The 16,612-nt window shown below is 41.8% G+C and overlaps 1 protein-coding gene across 1 annotated transcript in view; it reads right to left on the bottom strand.

Annotated features, from left to right (window-relative positions):
- MIPEP (mitochondrial intermediate peptidase) overlaps window positions 1–16,612 on the bottom strand; it is a 160,335-nt gene that overhangs the window by 135,683 nt on the left and 8,040 nt on the right. Inside the window, exons 5-7 of the mRNA XM_077745425.1 lie at window positions 3,821–3,884; window positions 1,276–1,458; window positions 372–528 (exon numbers count right to left, since the gene is read on the bottom strand). Coding sequence (XP_077601551.1) covers window positions 372–528; window positions 1,276–1,458; window positions 3,821–3,884 — 404 coding nt within the window. The remainder of the gene's footprint in view (window positions 1–371; window positions 529–1,275; window positions 1,459–3,820; window positions 3,885–16,612) is intronic.

Here is a 16,612-nt window from a genome sequence, read left to right as displayed (position 1 = left end):
TTCGAGAGCCCGAGCCTGTATTCCACGTGTCTTCACCAGATACACTGATCTTCCCTCCTAATCCCACTCCTGCCCACGTGCAGGTGAACACAAACCAGCTGCTTTAAAATGAACAGAATTTAAATTAGCATCAGTGAAAATTTAAGGATGACTTAACTCTCAACACGCACAAGAAATAGTTGACCTCGGCTGGAGAGATCAGAGCCAGATCACTGGCTCTATCTAAAAGTCAAGTCTATCTAAAGATGTAGAAAATCCCAATAAATGGGTCTCTGAGTATACCAAAAAGAGAACACGGACTTATAGCTACTGAAAATCAGAAGTTCCGTTTTGCAAAAATCCTGTTTCAAAAAGCTGGGTGACAAGCTTACCTGGATTTTTGGCTATGGTTCCCTGGAGGGCTCGGTGGGAGTACGTGGGGTACCCTACTAACTTTGCCAGAAGGTCTCTGCTGCTGAGCAGTTCTTCCAAACATTTCAACTGACCAGCATTGGGATAAAGAAAAATCTTATAGGCGGCTTCTCGCACCTGTTTAAAACATAAATGGTACAAGGTATAGTGAGTACCCTGACACAAAGGCCCACGCAATCATAACACAGGCTACCTCTCACCCCTCTGCTCGACAGGTGATCATTCCTTTAAAATTAAAGGAAGGGGTGGAGCGCCTGGGTGGCTCAGTCGGTTAAGCGTCTGACTTCGGCTCAGGTCATGATCTCACAGCTCATGAGTTCGAGCCCCACGTGGGCTCTGTGCTGATACTTCGGAGCTGGGAGCCTGCTTTGGATTCTGTGTCTCCTCCTCTCTGCCCCTCCCCCACTTACATGCACACTCTCTCTCTAAAAATAAAGAAACATAAAAAAATAATAATTAACAAGGGTTTACACAGGGTGAATACAGCTTTTAGGTTCATAAACTAGTATGGGATATAAATGCATACTTGACTGGAGTTCTCTGTCACGGGGTCAGAGGGGGACACAATTTTACCCAACGCATGTGTCATAAAGCACCGTTAACCAGGGGAAGAATCTGAGTAGTCTAGAATGTAATTGGTATCTACTGTACTTGAAAAATGAGGAGTGCTTCATGAGACATGAATGATTAAACCGTTCTCATCATTCAAAGCATTTACAGAATTAATACTCCCACAGTCCAATATTAGGGCTTTGTAACACTCAAGTGTTCTAAAGGCAGGACCACAGTATCACCGAATTTTGGCTTAAGATGGTAGCAGCACACAGATGAACCCTGGACTGTGACGTGAGAAGGTGCACGTACCAAGTCATCCGGAGCCTCGGCGTGTAGGCCATCGATGATCACGTGATTCCCGCTGACGGTGAAATTTTGATGGATGTGCTCTGGTAAAAGACGCTTCTCAACCTTGTTGGGAAAGTGGGTCCCCATGAGAAATGCATTGCTCAGATCCAAGATTTTCACATTCAGGTCCACCGCTCTCTTACGCTAAATGCAGAGGGAGTGAAAGTTACTGAAAGGCATTTAAAGTAATATTTCCCAACTGACTTAAAAGACCACCTGTAAAGATGGTAAAGCAACAAATTGAATAAAAAACTAAAAATATGAAATAAAATGAACATTGAGTACACTGTTTATGCCATACATACATAATATATAATAATATACTACAAACAATAGGCTAATTCTATTTTTGATAGATATTTGATATCCTAACAAAAAGATTATCCTATTATTATCATTATAGTGTCTCTATGCTTAATAGTGGCACACATTCTAGAGTTCTGTTAACTCTAGGTTATATAATCTTTGGAATTAACAACACTGGGAGGTACAGAATCCCTATTCCCCCCCCCCAAAAAAACCTCTCAGTTAAGTGAATCGAAGAATAGGAAATAGTTCAATCTAGTCAATATACTTGTAAGTATTTGTAGGCTAAAAAGAGAAAGTATTTGAAGGGCATATTTGAAAACATCCTCAATCTTAGGAGAGTAGACAAAAAGGTAGAGGGAAAGGGAAGGAGTTACTAGAAGCGCTCACCAGAGCGGGACGGCCGTCCCGGGGGCCCCACGTTAGCAGTTCTNGCAGGACGGCCACTTCCGGCTCCGCGCCTGGCGCCCGTCCGCCCACGGAGCCCGACAGCGATGTGGACGGTGTGGGCAACGCCTACGTGGGTCCTTTCTTGCAGTCACATCTTCAGGACACACAATCCCCTAAGAAACTTGTATCAGCACAGGGGGTGACACAGAGGTCTTGAATGAAGCCTAACTGCAGTCCCCGGGGTCAGTCCCGTCTGCTGGGGGACAAGGGTGAGTTTGCAGCCGTTGTTACTGGAAAACTAGATGCGTGTCGGGACCTGTGCCCATGACAGCCTACGACCCTCAAACTGGTAAGCAGCACTAACATTTTTCTAAAGAGAGTTAAGATGCCAGCGTACACTTGATCAAATGCTGGGGGGAAACTAAGTATATAGTAATAACCAAAAATTCTACAACAGAGAAAATTCAAACTTCATGGGAAAATTTAGTTTTCAGAGACTTCAAGGTCTTTATTAGTCCAGATTTCCTGCGGCCTATTTTGTTTCTACCACGGCCATTTATCGCCACCTGATGGTCATCATTGGAATAACCAAAAGGGAAATGACTACAATTCCACAGTGTCCCACAAAGCTTTGACTATGAAAAAATAAAGCGATGAAATTATTTCAGAGAATCTGCCACCGGTCAAAGTCCTCAGGAAATTAAAAATTGGGTTTACTTCCTGGCCCAACCAGTTTTCTAGGCATAGCATCTAGTCATTCTGGATCATTAAAGATTGAATACTCTGGCCTCTAAGAATTCTGTGAAATTGTTGTGCTACTTATCTAATGATTGCTAAAAAATATTAACTTTAAACTTTTAAAGCATATTCCTATGAGACCTTTACAGTTAAATAGAAATAACCTGGGAAAAATACAGAAAACACATACAGGCCTTTATAATCTGAACATTATGTAGGTGGGTTTCTTTCAAGATCTCTCCTTTAAAAAGTGTAACATGTCTCCTCTTATCTGTCTTAGAGGAGCACCTTTGAGAACAGACGGAAATTATGAGAGAGAAAGTCGGCAGGCTTACCTAGCTGGCACGTTTAATGCTCGTGAATGCAAGTTCAATGCCGACAAAACTGACCTTGACTGGACACCTATCTAAGATTGTTGAGTAAAGTTTCAAAAACATCGTTCCTGAAGGTTACATAAAAAATTATTCCCCTAACTTCTCTACTAGTAACAAGACTCCTCTCCACAATCTTCCTTCTGAATACCAAGCTTGATTAGTACGATCTAGCATTATTATGACTCATTACACAGTCTTTCAATATCTGCTGAGGCCAAAGCTGGAAAAAACAGGACCCCATGGACTTGGTCCTTGAGAAGCCTGTAATGTAGACAGACAACGCAATGGGAACCTTTTCAAGAAAAGGCGGGTAAAGGTAAGCGCCATGTGGATGAAGGAATTAAAGTCGGAGTTGAGATGAATACAAAGTTTCAGGGGAATTGAGAAGAGCTTTGCAGACACAGCTCAGCTCTCCTGCCCACCAGCCTCTCTTTCCCGACACTGCCCATCTAAGATGCACAACGCCTAACATACCCCAACTGTCTCAGGCAAGTTCTTAATTCCAAATGACCATGGGTGGTAGACAACCTTCCCGAGAGCACTACATCCAAATGCAACTAAGAGAAGCATCTAAGGACACAAACAACCTAAGAATTGTTACGATCTATGAATTTAAGCAAAGCACATGGACGACAGCAATAAAGAAACCAACTAAACATTAGTAAAACAAGAGGAAACCAAAAACAGAGAGGAAATACCTTCTCTTTGTCGAGATGGATTCCGCTGATTTCAAAATCAAACATAAACAGTTCGGCCACGCGCCTATAAACAAAACATTATAACCCAGATTATAATGGTAACAATTATTATTAACAAAATCACTTTTGTGTTAAATAAATTGGACTTTTCAACCATACTCCCCAAAAGTCAGATGTATCAACACACACACACACACACACACACACACACTTTGTTTAAAACTAGGAGCCTGAGCTCTTGGAAGATGGCGGAGAAACAGGGAGCCCATACACCTCACTCGCCCCCATCGCTCACACGGAGAAGGCCTGAAGCCACAGGAACCCTTACAGACCAGGAGTCTGGGAGCAAAAGGAGACAGAGTCCACTGAGAAAACATATGGCGTGAGTGCGAACTGGGGAAGATAAAAACAGGCCTGGACGGAGGCAGGGGAGGGAGACACCGAGCAGGACGGAGGCAGGGAAGGGAGCCCCCTCTGCGGGGAGTCAAGGGGAAAAGAAAGAGTGGCTGAAACTGCTCAAGACACTGTCCCTGTCCCTGGAGAAGAGAAAACCTCGGCTGGGGACACAGGGATCCGGTTTCCAGCTGCGCGCTGACCTTGGGCTGGACACACTGGTCCCACGAAGCAGGGAGAAACCGCTCCTCTGCTCGCCAGCTCCCCCCGGAGGGGAAGCGGCGCCCCCGAAGCCGCTCTGCTGCTCTTCTGGCTCCGCTCGGTCCCCAGTGGGGAGGCGGCGGCTTGAAACTGGTCGGAGGGACTTGGCCTGCGGGTTTCTATTTCAGGTCAGGCGGTATCACTGGGGCAGCGGACTAAGACCTGGAAGCGAGGCCTGGCTTGGAACACAGAGCCCGGCCCACCTCGGCTACACCCGCGGCACAGGGAGATCGGACCCAAAAGAGTGAGTTACAATGCTTGGTTGGAGAAGGGACTGGGGCACTGCCATCTTTCTCCCCACAACCACCAAGGTGGGACCTCAGGAACAAGCCCCCCCCACCTTGGGGTGCAGTTGAGGCTAAGACCCGCCTATACCAACCCACGCCCATTCCAGCTAGGGAGCTGGTGTTTTGTTTTTGTTTTTACCACAGCCTGGGGCAAGACCAACATGGATGCACTGCCGTGATTTATTCTAGATCAATTCTTTCTATTCAGATATATTTTCCCTTGTCTCATTCGTATCCCTCCCCTCTGCTGGACAGGGCACTCTGGTCACTGGTTTGCTTAAACAGTCACATTTAATCCATTCTCTAGATGTATATTCTACTCCTCCACGGCTACCTTTCTCTCTCTGACTTAATCAGACTATGTAATTTCTCTAAGTAACATTATCTTCGTTTCTTTCTCCTCACCTCTTACCATATTCTCCTCATTCTCTCAGTTAAGCCTCTTAGTCTCTCTGTCTGGTCATTTCTCTTCCAATTTCACTTCCTCCTCACCCTGTCATTTCTCTCTTTGTACATGCTCTTCCATCAGCACTGCATATTCCCGGCTCTTTATTTGTAGCTGGGAATTCTGGTTTGATGCTTTTAGACTGTCCTTTTTCTTTTGGGTTTTTTTCTTTTTTCTTATCTTTTATCTTTTCTTTTTATTATTTGTTTTCCTTCCTTTCTCTTTTTTTGTTTTTTTTGTTTTCTTTTGTTTTTTTTACCCGTTTTTCTTTTTCCCTTTTGGTTTGTGCGTTTGTTGAATTTGTGCATTTGTGTCCCTTTGTTCCCTGGGTGTTTGTCTGTTTTCTTTTCCAGGGCTACCTCAAGAAACAAGCCAAAGTACACATGGTGGAGAGTCCCAAATACCACTACGAGTAGGGAAATAAAATAACCAAAGTCTCAACAAGAGAGACCGAGAGACACCACTCAAAGAACACTTCCTAAATGAATAAGCCTTGGATAGTCAAAGAGCCTTCTTTAATATAGCAGTACTCGCAGGTGCAGAGTGCATAACAAGCTTTTAAAACTAACAAGAGACAGAAAGCTAGCCAAAATGATGAAACAGAAGAATTCTCCTCCAACAAAATTCCAGGAAGAGATGACAGCTGAAGAACTGCTCAAAACAGATATAAGCAACATAACTGAACAAGAATTTAGAACGACAGTCATAAAATAAATTGCTGGGCTTGAAAAAGGCATGGAATACATCAGAGAAACTACTGCTACAAAGACTTTGGAGCTAAAAAATAGTGTGATGAATTAAATAATGCTATAAATGAGATGCATAATAAAATGGAGGTGTCCAATGCACGGATTGAAGAGGCAGAGAGGAGAATAGGTGAATTAGAAGACACAATTATAGAACAAGAGGAAGCTGAGAAAAAGAGAGAGAAACTGATCCAGGAACACATACGGAGAATTCAAGAGCTGAGCGATACAATCAAACAGAACAATATCCATATCATAGGAATTCCAAAAGAGGAAGAGAGAGGGAAAGGCGCTGAAGGAGTCCTTGAACAAATTATAAAAGGGAACTTCCCCAACCTGGGGAAGGAAGCAGACACTGAAATCCAAGAGGCACAGAGAACTCCCCTCAGACATAACATGAATCAATCTTCTGCACAACATCTCATAGTGAAACTGGCAAAATATAAGAAGGAAAGAATTCTGAAAGCAGCTAGGGAGAAAAGGGCCCTAACATACAAAGGGAAACCTATCAGAGTGGTGACAGACCTACCTACTGAAACTTGGCAGGCCAGAAAGAAATGGCAGGAGATCTTCAATGTGATGAACAGGAAAAATATGCAGCCAAGAATCTTCTATCCAGCAAGCCTGTCATTCAGAATAGAAGGAGAGATAAAAGTCTTCCCAAAGAAACAAAAATTGAAAGAATTCATCACAACTAAACCAGCCCTACAAGAAATCCTGAGGGGGACTACATGAGGGAAATGTTGCAAGGAACACAAAGTGCCAGAGACACCACCACAACCATGAATCCCACAAAGGACACGATGACCCTAAACCCATATTTTTCAATAATAACACTGAAAATAAATGGACTAAATGCCCCAATCAAAAGACACCGGGTAGCAGAATGGATAAAAAAACAAAATCCATCTACTTACGGCCTACAAGAAACTCACTCTAGACCTGAGGACACCTTCAGATGGAAAGTAAGAGGATGGAGAAATATCTATCATGCTACTGGAAGTCAAAACAAAGCTGGAGTAGCTATACTTAGATCAGACAAACTGGACTTTAAAGTAAAGGCAGTAACAAGGGATGAAGAAGGGCATTATAGAATAATTACAGGGTCTATCCATCAGGAAGAACTAACAATTATAAATGTCTACACATAGAATACAGAAGCACACATACATAAAACAATTAATCACAAACACAAACAATCTTATGGACAAGAATGTGCTAATAGGGGACTTTAATGCTCCACCTACAGCAACGGATATAGCAACTGCACAGAAAATCATTAAAGAAACAATGGACTTGAACGACACATTGGACCAGATGGATTTAACAGATATATTTAGAACTCTACATCCTGAGGCCATGGAATTCACTTTCTTCTCAAGTGCACATGGCACATTCTCCAAGATAGATCACATACTGGGACATAAAGCAGCTCTCAATAAATATAAAAGAACTGAGATCATCATACCTTGCACACTTTCAAATCCCAATGCTATGAAACTTTAAGTCAATCACAGGAAGAAGTCTGGAAAACAACACCCTACTAAGGAACAAATGGGCCAATCAGGGAATTAGAGAAGAAATTAAAAAATATATGGAAACAAATGAAAATGAAAATACAACAATTCAAACTCCATGGGATGCGGCAAAGGCAGTCCTAAAAGGAAACTACAATGCACTCCAGGCCTATTTCAAGAAATTAGAAAAAGTACAAGTACAAAATCTAACAGCGCACCTAAAGGAACTAGAGGGAGAACAACAGGAGCACCCCAAACACAGTAGGAGAAGAGAAATAATAAAAATCAGGGCAGAAATAAACAATATAGAATCCAAGAAAACAGTTGAACAGATCAATGAAACCAGGAGTTGGTTTTTTGAAAAAATAAACAAAACTGACAAACCTCTCGCGAGGCTTCTCAAAAAGAAAAGAGAGACAGACAGAATCATGAATGAAAATGGACTTGTCACAACCAACCCCTCAGAAATACAAGCAATTATCAGGGAATACTATGAAAAATTATATGCCAACAAATTGGACAACTTAGAAGAAATGGACAAATTCCTAAACACACACTTACTACCAAAATTCACACTGGAAGAGATAGAAAATCTGAACAGACCCATAACTAGTGAAGAAATAGAATCAGTTATCAAAAATCTCCCAACAAATAAGAGTCCTAGCCCAGATGGCTTCCCTGGGGAATTCTACCAGACATTTAAAACAGAATTAATACCCATTCTTCTCAAGCTATTCCACAAAATAGAAATCGAAGGAAAACTTCCAGACTCATTCTATGAAGCCAGCATCACTTTGATTCCCAAGCCAGACAGAGATCCAGCAAAAAAAGAGAACTACAGGCCAATATCCCTGATGAATACTGATGTAAAAATCCTCAACAAGATACTTGCAAATCCAATTCAACAGCACATAAAAAGAATTATCCACCATGATCAAGTGGGATTCATTCCTGGGTTATAGGGCTGGTTCAATATTCGCAAATCAATCAATGTAATACATCTCATCAACAAAAGAAAAGATAAAAACTATATGATCCTGTTGATAGATGCAGAAAAAGCATTTGACAAGATACAGCTTCCCTTCTTCATAAAGACCCTCCAGAAAGTCGGGACAGAAGGAACTTACTTAAACATCATAAAACCATCTATGAAAAGCCCTCAGCTAACATCATCCTCAACGCGGAAAAACGGAGAGCTTTCCCCCTGAGATCAGGAACACGACAGGGATGTCCACTCTCACCACCGTTGTTCAACATAGTGCTGGAATTCCTAGCATCAGCCATCAGACAACACAAGGAAATAAAAGGCACCAGAAATGGCAAAGAAGAAGTCAAACCCTCACTTTCCGCAGACGACATGATACTCTACATAGAAAACCCGACAGACTCCACCAGGAGCCTACTAGAACTGATCCATGAATTCAGCAAAGTTGCAGGGTACAAAATCAACGTACAGAAATCAGTTGGATTTTTGTACACCAACAATGAAGCAAGAGAAAGAGAAATCAAGAAACTGATCCCATTCACAACTGCACAAAATAAAACACATAAAATAACTAGGAATAAACCTAACCAAAGACACAAGAGATCTGTATGATGAAAACTATAGAAAACTTATGAAGGAAACTGAAGAAGACACAAAGAAATGGAAAAACATTCCACGCTCATGGATAGGAAGAATAAATATAGTTAAGATGTCATTACTACCTAAAGCACTCTACACATTCAATGCAATTCCAATCAAAATTGCACCAGCATACTTCTCAAAACTAGAACAAACTATCCAAAAATTTGTATGGAACCACAAAAGACCCCGAATAGCCAAAGTAATACTGAAAAATAAAACCAAAACGGGAGGTATCACCATCCCAGACTTTAGCCTCTACTACAAAGCTGTCGTCATCAAGACAGTATGGTATTGGCACAAAAACAGACACATAGACCAATGGAACAGAATTGAGAACTCAGAAATGGACCCAAAAGTATACAGCCAACTGATCTTTGACAAAGCAGGAAAGAATATCCAATGGAAAAAAGACAGCCTTTTTAACAGATGGTGTTGGGAGAATTGGACAGCAACATGCAGAAGAATGAAACTAGATCATTTTCTCACACCATGCACAAAAATAAACTCAAAATGGATAAAGGACCTGAACGTGAGACAGGAAACAATCAACACCCTAGAGGAGAAAGCAGGAAACAACCTCCTTGACCTCCACCGCAGCAACTTCTTACTTGACACATCCCCAAAGGCAAGGGAATCAAGAGCAAAAATAAACGATTGGGACCTCATCAAGATAAAAAGCTTCTGCCCGGCCAAGGAAACAACCCACAAAACTAATGGGCAACCAACGGAATAGGAAAAGATAGTTGCAAGTGACATATCAGATAAAGGGTTAATCCAAAATCTATAAGGAACTCACCAAACTCCACGCCCNGTCTCAAAAATAAACATTAAAAAGTTTTTGTTTTAACCAGGAACTTAACATCTTTGAAGTCAGTCTAAACGTCTAGCAGACTGACTGGGCTTTTAAGCTCTCCCACGGGTGATTTAGTATCATACACGTCATGCTAACTGTACAATAAGTCTTAAACTGAACCAAAGGAATGACGATTATCCAATGAGGCCAATTTATTTGCTGCTTTTTTCTAGAAAAGATGGACATCTTTTTGACTGTCCACTGTCTTTTGTTCAAAAAATTACTTGCTGCATACTTTGTGCAACAACTCACCAAATAAATACATATGCTACCTAACTGCAACTAGGTAAACCTGTATAATATACCTATAATATCCCTAGCATGTATATTTAACAGAACTATACTCTATAAACTCCTTGTGGGTAAAGATATGTATGTTCCACAGGGTGCGGTCCCAGAAGGAAACAAATACTTTTTGAATGAATGAATACAAGGTTAAAGACATAACAAGTGTCCTAACAAGGATACAAATGAAGAGCTTAGGGAGTTCAAAGAGAGACCATCAGAAAGATCCATGGACTTGTCAGCAGTATGTGAAACCTCACCTTTCCCTCCCGCATCGCTACTAAAAGACAGGTTCCTTACTTACCAGTTCCCATCCACCATGCTCCTCCCTTTGCGCTACATTTGCTTCAGACTTGTGACGGAAGGTTCCCTCACAATTTCCAGAATCCATACTAGCATGCACCGCAGAAAGCAAAATTTTTACTTTTTTTTTTTTTTTGCATTTTTTAAAATATAACTTATTGTCAAGTTGGCTATATACAGCGCATACGGTGTGCTCTTGGCTTGGGGGGTAGATTCCCATGATTCACTGCTTACATAACACCACCCAGTGAAAGCAACATGTTTAATCATCATCAAATGCATCTTTACTTACAAACAAGCCCTAATTTTCCCAACCTTTCCTTGATATAATGATTTCATCAGAACACTAAGAAACTGAAACAATGGAACACAAAGTATCTCAAGTAATATCTAAAGTAAAAGGTACCTTTTCATTAATTTTCTCCTGTAATGTTTTCTACTTAGAAGTACATCTTTTCCTTTTTAGCTCTAAGCTAATTTGTCATCATTTACTTCCCCATGAGATACCAAAGGAACCCAAATACTGAATTCATACATGTACTAAGTGAGAGAAAATGATGCGTGCTATGGAAACAGGACTGGTACACAGAGCTCTTCAAATACTCAGCAGCAGAAAACACGGTCCCTGATGTCTGGGAGATGAGGCTCTAACACCACTCCTTCCTAAGTAAGTATGACTGGTAAATATGTACCAGGGGATCAGGAGACAAGAGTGTATCTCATATGCTAGTACTGCTGACGTGTAGGCAACTAACTGCACATCACTTATTAGCATATGCTAATAAGCATTTTCCTTGAGTGGTAGCTGCTTATTTGGCTGGTGACGGGGAAGAGGATGAGAGACGGGGCAGTCACCGAAGCCAGCCCCGTCCCTACTACCACTACCCTAAGGCAGCCTGCTCGAACCCCTGTCTGCCGCGCTGTCCTTACCCTGCCTCCAGCCCTCCAGCATGACCTTCCTCAAGGTCAGAAGCCCTTAGATGATGTACCCAGCACCTCCTCAATCACCCTGTTCTCTGCTGTGACATCTCTGAAGGCTGCCCTCCACTACCAACCAAGTTAGGCTCCTCTGCTAGCATTTGGGATTTCCACTTAAACTTGATTTAAAAAACTGCTGGGAGAACACAGGATTTTTGTAAAGGGGTGGGGCGCCATGTGAGGGAAAGTCATGCACTGGGTTGTAAACGCTTTCTATGGATGTTTAAGTATAATAAGCAAAGAGAGAACAAAAAATAGCCGCAACCAAGGTTTTAAAAAGTCAGCAGAGGTGCTGCCAAACATGAAAAAGAGCTATGATTAGCTTTACATGTACAAGCTTATTCCATGAGTCATAGAGCCTGTGAACGCCACCACAATACTTATTTCAACTCCATCCAAACCCCAATAATTAAAAGCATAAAACAGTGTACGCTTGGACAATTTTTCAAAAGCCTCCTGCTTGAGGTTTTCAGTTTTTCTTCCAAAGGGTAGCGGCAGCCACTTAGAACATTAAATTCTTTGATGCTGGGCCGGAAGCAGAGTTTCTTGGCTAATGAGAATTGTTTTCTTTCCTCTTTAACCCTGCTGCACACTTGGAACCAACCTCACGTGTAACACCTCTTTCTGTCAATAGTAATTCCTCTAGCTCTTTTTTTTCCTGGAATTAAGTTATCCAAATATTTGATCTACGCTCCTGGCCTTTCCCCGACTCTGTAGAAAGCGTGTATTTATCTTCCTGATTATTGCCCACTATACCTTGAAAGGACAGAATTAAAGTTCTTCCAAAATTCTGAAAATTCAATAGACCACATTAATAATTTAGTCCCTTAGCTTCTTTCTTAAATAATGTAAAGGGCTTCACTCAAGCCCCTAAAAGATCCCCATTATCTCTACTTCCTGGTGATCTTCCTTCCTGAACAGTCAACCTAAAATACAGTCCACTTGATCTTTTCTAGCAAGGTATTTTCTGTTTCTCTTAATAAGACAAAAAAAAAAGTTAACAGGGGTTGATAAACAGAGATAGAAATGTAATGTATAATGTAAGCTTATTATATAATGTAGGTTCACTGTATAACAGCTTTACTATAGAAATGTAGGAAAAAATCACAATCACCAATCTCAACAAAGATAACCACTAGTAAAGTTCTTAGATTTCCCTCCACTCATTTTTTTTAAGATGACGTGAAATTAAGATAAGGTTGGAGAAACTAGCACAGCGCGCAGCTCACAGTAGGTCCTTGACAAACGTTTGCTGAGCTTCTGAATGGACATAAAGGGCCCTTCCTTCCTCGCACGGAAACATCACTCGCCCTGCCTGCTGGGCCGGGGGAGCTGAGCAGGACACCCCACGGGGTGCCCGTCCTGAGCAGCACAGGCAGAGGCAGTGTCCTCGGTCCCATGAAGACGCTGTCTAGGCGGCAAAGGACGTGTGCAGGACACCAACAGCGCAAGACCCTCCCTCGGCTTCTATCCAATCACCTTCAGCATTTAATCTCCTTGTTTAGAGGAGGTAGGAGCCAACTAACATAGACGTTTGTATCTTGCTTCTTGTAAAACTGTACAACACTGAATGTGTCTTTAAATGCCACCAAAACCGTGGCTTTTGACGTCTGTAATGTTTGGTCACGTGGACTAAGAATATTTTCATTTTTCCGGCTTCTGTAATCCATGCTACGATGAAATTCCTTGCCACATAAATCTCTTTATGCTGGTTTGTTTCCTCATGATACATTCCAAGAAACTGATTGAAAAGTTGTCCTCCATAAATATTAATTTGGCACTTAGCTAGAGAAGGCCCATTATCCCAAACCATTAAAATGCTATTCTTCCTCTGTTTCAACTCTGTTAAGTGATGGCCGCCCTGTTCTGTCTTCCTTGAAGGATGGAAGGGTCTCATTCTTTGGATAATTACTATGCCCAAGTCACTGCCAACGCATTTTACTTTCATTATGTCATTGAAACTTCATAATCATCCTATGAAGTTCTATTTTATTCTTTTCTTCCCGAGGAGAAAACAAGACCTGGAGAGCCAAGGAGCCGACATCCCACCAAAGCTGTCTAATTGCACGGCCACACATGCAGCCGCTAATCGATACAATGTTACACATATCACACTGTTTCCAGTTCAATGGCCGTCTGTCTCTAGTCCTTGTTTTGTGAAAGGAAAGCTTCACAAAAAGAAGCTGCTTCTACCCAATTTTCTATAAGGAGATTCACTTTTTTTTGTCTTTTTAGTAAGGCCTCTGAACATAGCAAAGATACTAACCTGTTATCATGGAAGTAACATCTGGCCTATTGTGTACTGTGACTTTGAATGTAGAAAAGTTATGGCATACCTAAGTGTGCAGTTTTTATATCATCAAATCAATCTTTTGTGGTCGGACTTTGGTATCATGAGGAGACAGACCTCTCGAATTGCAAGAGTGTCTGTACTTTTACGATTTCTTTTCTTTTTGAAACTTTAGGTCTTTAAGTGATCTATTTGTTTCCCAACATAGTCATCCACTGGCCAAACATCATTTACTGAAACCTTTCCGTGCTGATACAAAATGACACTTCTATCATACACTAAATACAGTCACATATGTTCACGACTGTCCGAAGTTCTCTCTTCTTTCATTGATCTAACTGATTATGCTGGTGTAAGTATAATACTCTTTTAAATAAAGAATTTTTATAATATGTCTTCCTATCTGGTACAAATCTCTCTTTAGTAGTTTTCTCACCAGATTTTTCCTGCCTGTTCTGGAACATTTATTGTCTGCGACTTCAAAACTATTTTAAGTAACAACAGAAAACTCTTCTTTACAGACTGGATAGCATTAAGCTTACAGACCAATATAGAACCTTGTTGAGCTTTCTTCTTATCTACGACTACAGTATGTTTCTCCATCTAAGTATAGTTTCATGCTTCCGATGTGGTGTGGTGTGGTGTGGTGTGGTGTGGTGTGGTGTGGTGTGTGTGTGTGTGTGTGTGTTTGAGAGAGAGCGAGCGAGAGAAAGCGAGCGCACGCGTTTCTGCAGGCTATGAATTGCTGAGTTTATTTCAAGATGTGTTATAACTTCTGTTGCTCCTAAGCCTGGGATTTTCCCTCCATTATATATTCTGAAGACTGTGTTTGTTACATCCTTTGCATACAAGAAAGTTCTTGATGGTTTTGGGAAAACCCAAGTAAAACAGGTTTCTTCATGGCTGGGCTTCTCACAGACTCCAGTAAACTAAAACCCTCCAAGAGGGGACACAACATTAATGTGCCAGATTTCCAGACTCACCGACCAGCAAGACTGGGAACACTCTGGAACAGCTCATACAACTAGTATTTCAAGGAATGCACTAAGAATAAACGATGATCTACTCAATTTAAGTCATTTCTCTTATACGTTAACTTGTTACGATAAGATAATTTATTAAATCTGTAATTCTCTTATGCCCATACTTTATAATCACGGTCTTACACTTTACGATAGGCAGGTGTTCTATGGGTGCCCGCCAACACTCTGGTGATGTACAAAGCCATGATGTTTCAATAATTATAATTTCCAATCCTTGCTTCTTCCCACTTCTAAGTTACCTTTCCTTTCTAGAATATTGATATTCTACCCGGCTCATTTTCCCCAATGCAGTTATCATTTTGTTACTCTAAAAGTCCTGTTGGTGGGGCACCTTGGTGGCTCAGTCGTTTAAGTACAACTTCAGCCCAGGTCATGATTTCGCAGTTTGTGAGTTTGAGCCTTGCGTCGACTCTGTGCTGACAGCCCGGAGCCTGTTTCAGATTCTGTGTCTCCCTCTCTCTCTGACCTCCCGCTCTTGCATTCTCTCTCTCTCTCTAAAATAAAGCATTAAAAAAATTAAAAGGAAAAATATAAAAAATAAAATAAAAATCCTGTTGGCATTTTTAGTAACATCTAGAATTGTGATTACGTATCCTGTTAGAACAAGTCCTTGTCTCTGACGTGGTCTGCTCTTCCACTACAATTTTTATACATTAGATACAGAAAAGTCAGTCTTCAGGACAATCAGATCATGAATAACTTGTTGTCGCTACTCAAAGTCAAGAGCAGCGGCGTATAAACTGGACAACGGCAGGCATTCAGCCTTCACTTGCTTTGCTAATGAAGACAACGTCATGCTCAAGCCTAAGATTACAGACAACCATTCTGATGGTGCCGCCAGCTTTCCTAGCGTCCTCAGCGTGAGGACCGAGGAAGTGAACTATGGACAAACCAGTATCTGCATGCCAGGAAGTCAGGTGGACGTAACCCCCCAAAGACGGCCACATTGTGCAATCCATATGGCAATGGGTACAACACACGATCCCATGATCAACAGATCCGCGCAGAACAGGGCTCCACGCGGGGCTCAGATGCCACGTACGGAGACAGGAAGGAGAGGAGGAAGCGGAGGGAGAGAATCCAGGAGTGCAAAGAAGTCAACAAGCACAAGCAGATAAGAAAAAAATATACCCTCTCTACGAGACAAGGAATATGTAGATGGGTTAATGGCAAACTTGCAATTAGAAATACATACATTTGAGTAAAAGATATGGGGTATCCAAAATGCTGTATCAAATATTTTCGTGGACTGACTTACAAACTCAGCTTTTTCAGTTCGGAATAAGAAAGGTCATCTAATGAACCGAAGGAAATCATTTCAAGGGTCTGGACATCGCGCCAGTAGACAAAATCAATTTGTTTCTATCTTCCAGTGCTATTGATTATGGATGGAACTCCCTGCATGAAGCCAAGTGTCGTCACCAACTGGTTATGGGAATTCCTTCCTCGGCTAAGCACCTGCTACAGGCCAGGAGCCGCTCTAGGAGCCGGACGCAGCCCTGATCGAGAGAGGCCAGGTCCCTGCCCTCCGCAAGTTTCCTGTCTAGGGCAGCAGAGAGCTGTAAACAAACTAGCAAACAGAAAATGCTGGAAATGACTAGAACCAAGAAGAAAACACAGCCAGCGTGCGTGGATGCAGCCTGACCTGGTAGAGAGGAGGAGGAGGCCTCATGTGCATGAAGTCCCTTTGAAGAAAGTGCAGGAGTCATGCAGGCACCAGGAAGAAACGTTCCAGACAGAGGGGGCTCTGAGTGCAGAGTCAGG

The sequence above is a fragment of the Crocuta crocuta genome, unplaced genomic scaffold (genome assembly GCF_008692635.1).
Source record: "Crocuta crocuta isolate KB4526 unplaced genomic scaffold, BGI_CrCroc_1.0 scaffold258, whole genome shotgun sequence".
NCBI lineage: Eukaryota > Metazoa > Chordata > Mammalia > Carnivora > Hyaenidae > Crocuta > Crocuta crocuta.
Note: the sequence above shows the minus strand (reverse complement) of the source record. Positions and strands in the feature narration are given on the sequence as shown.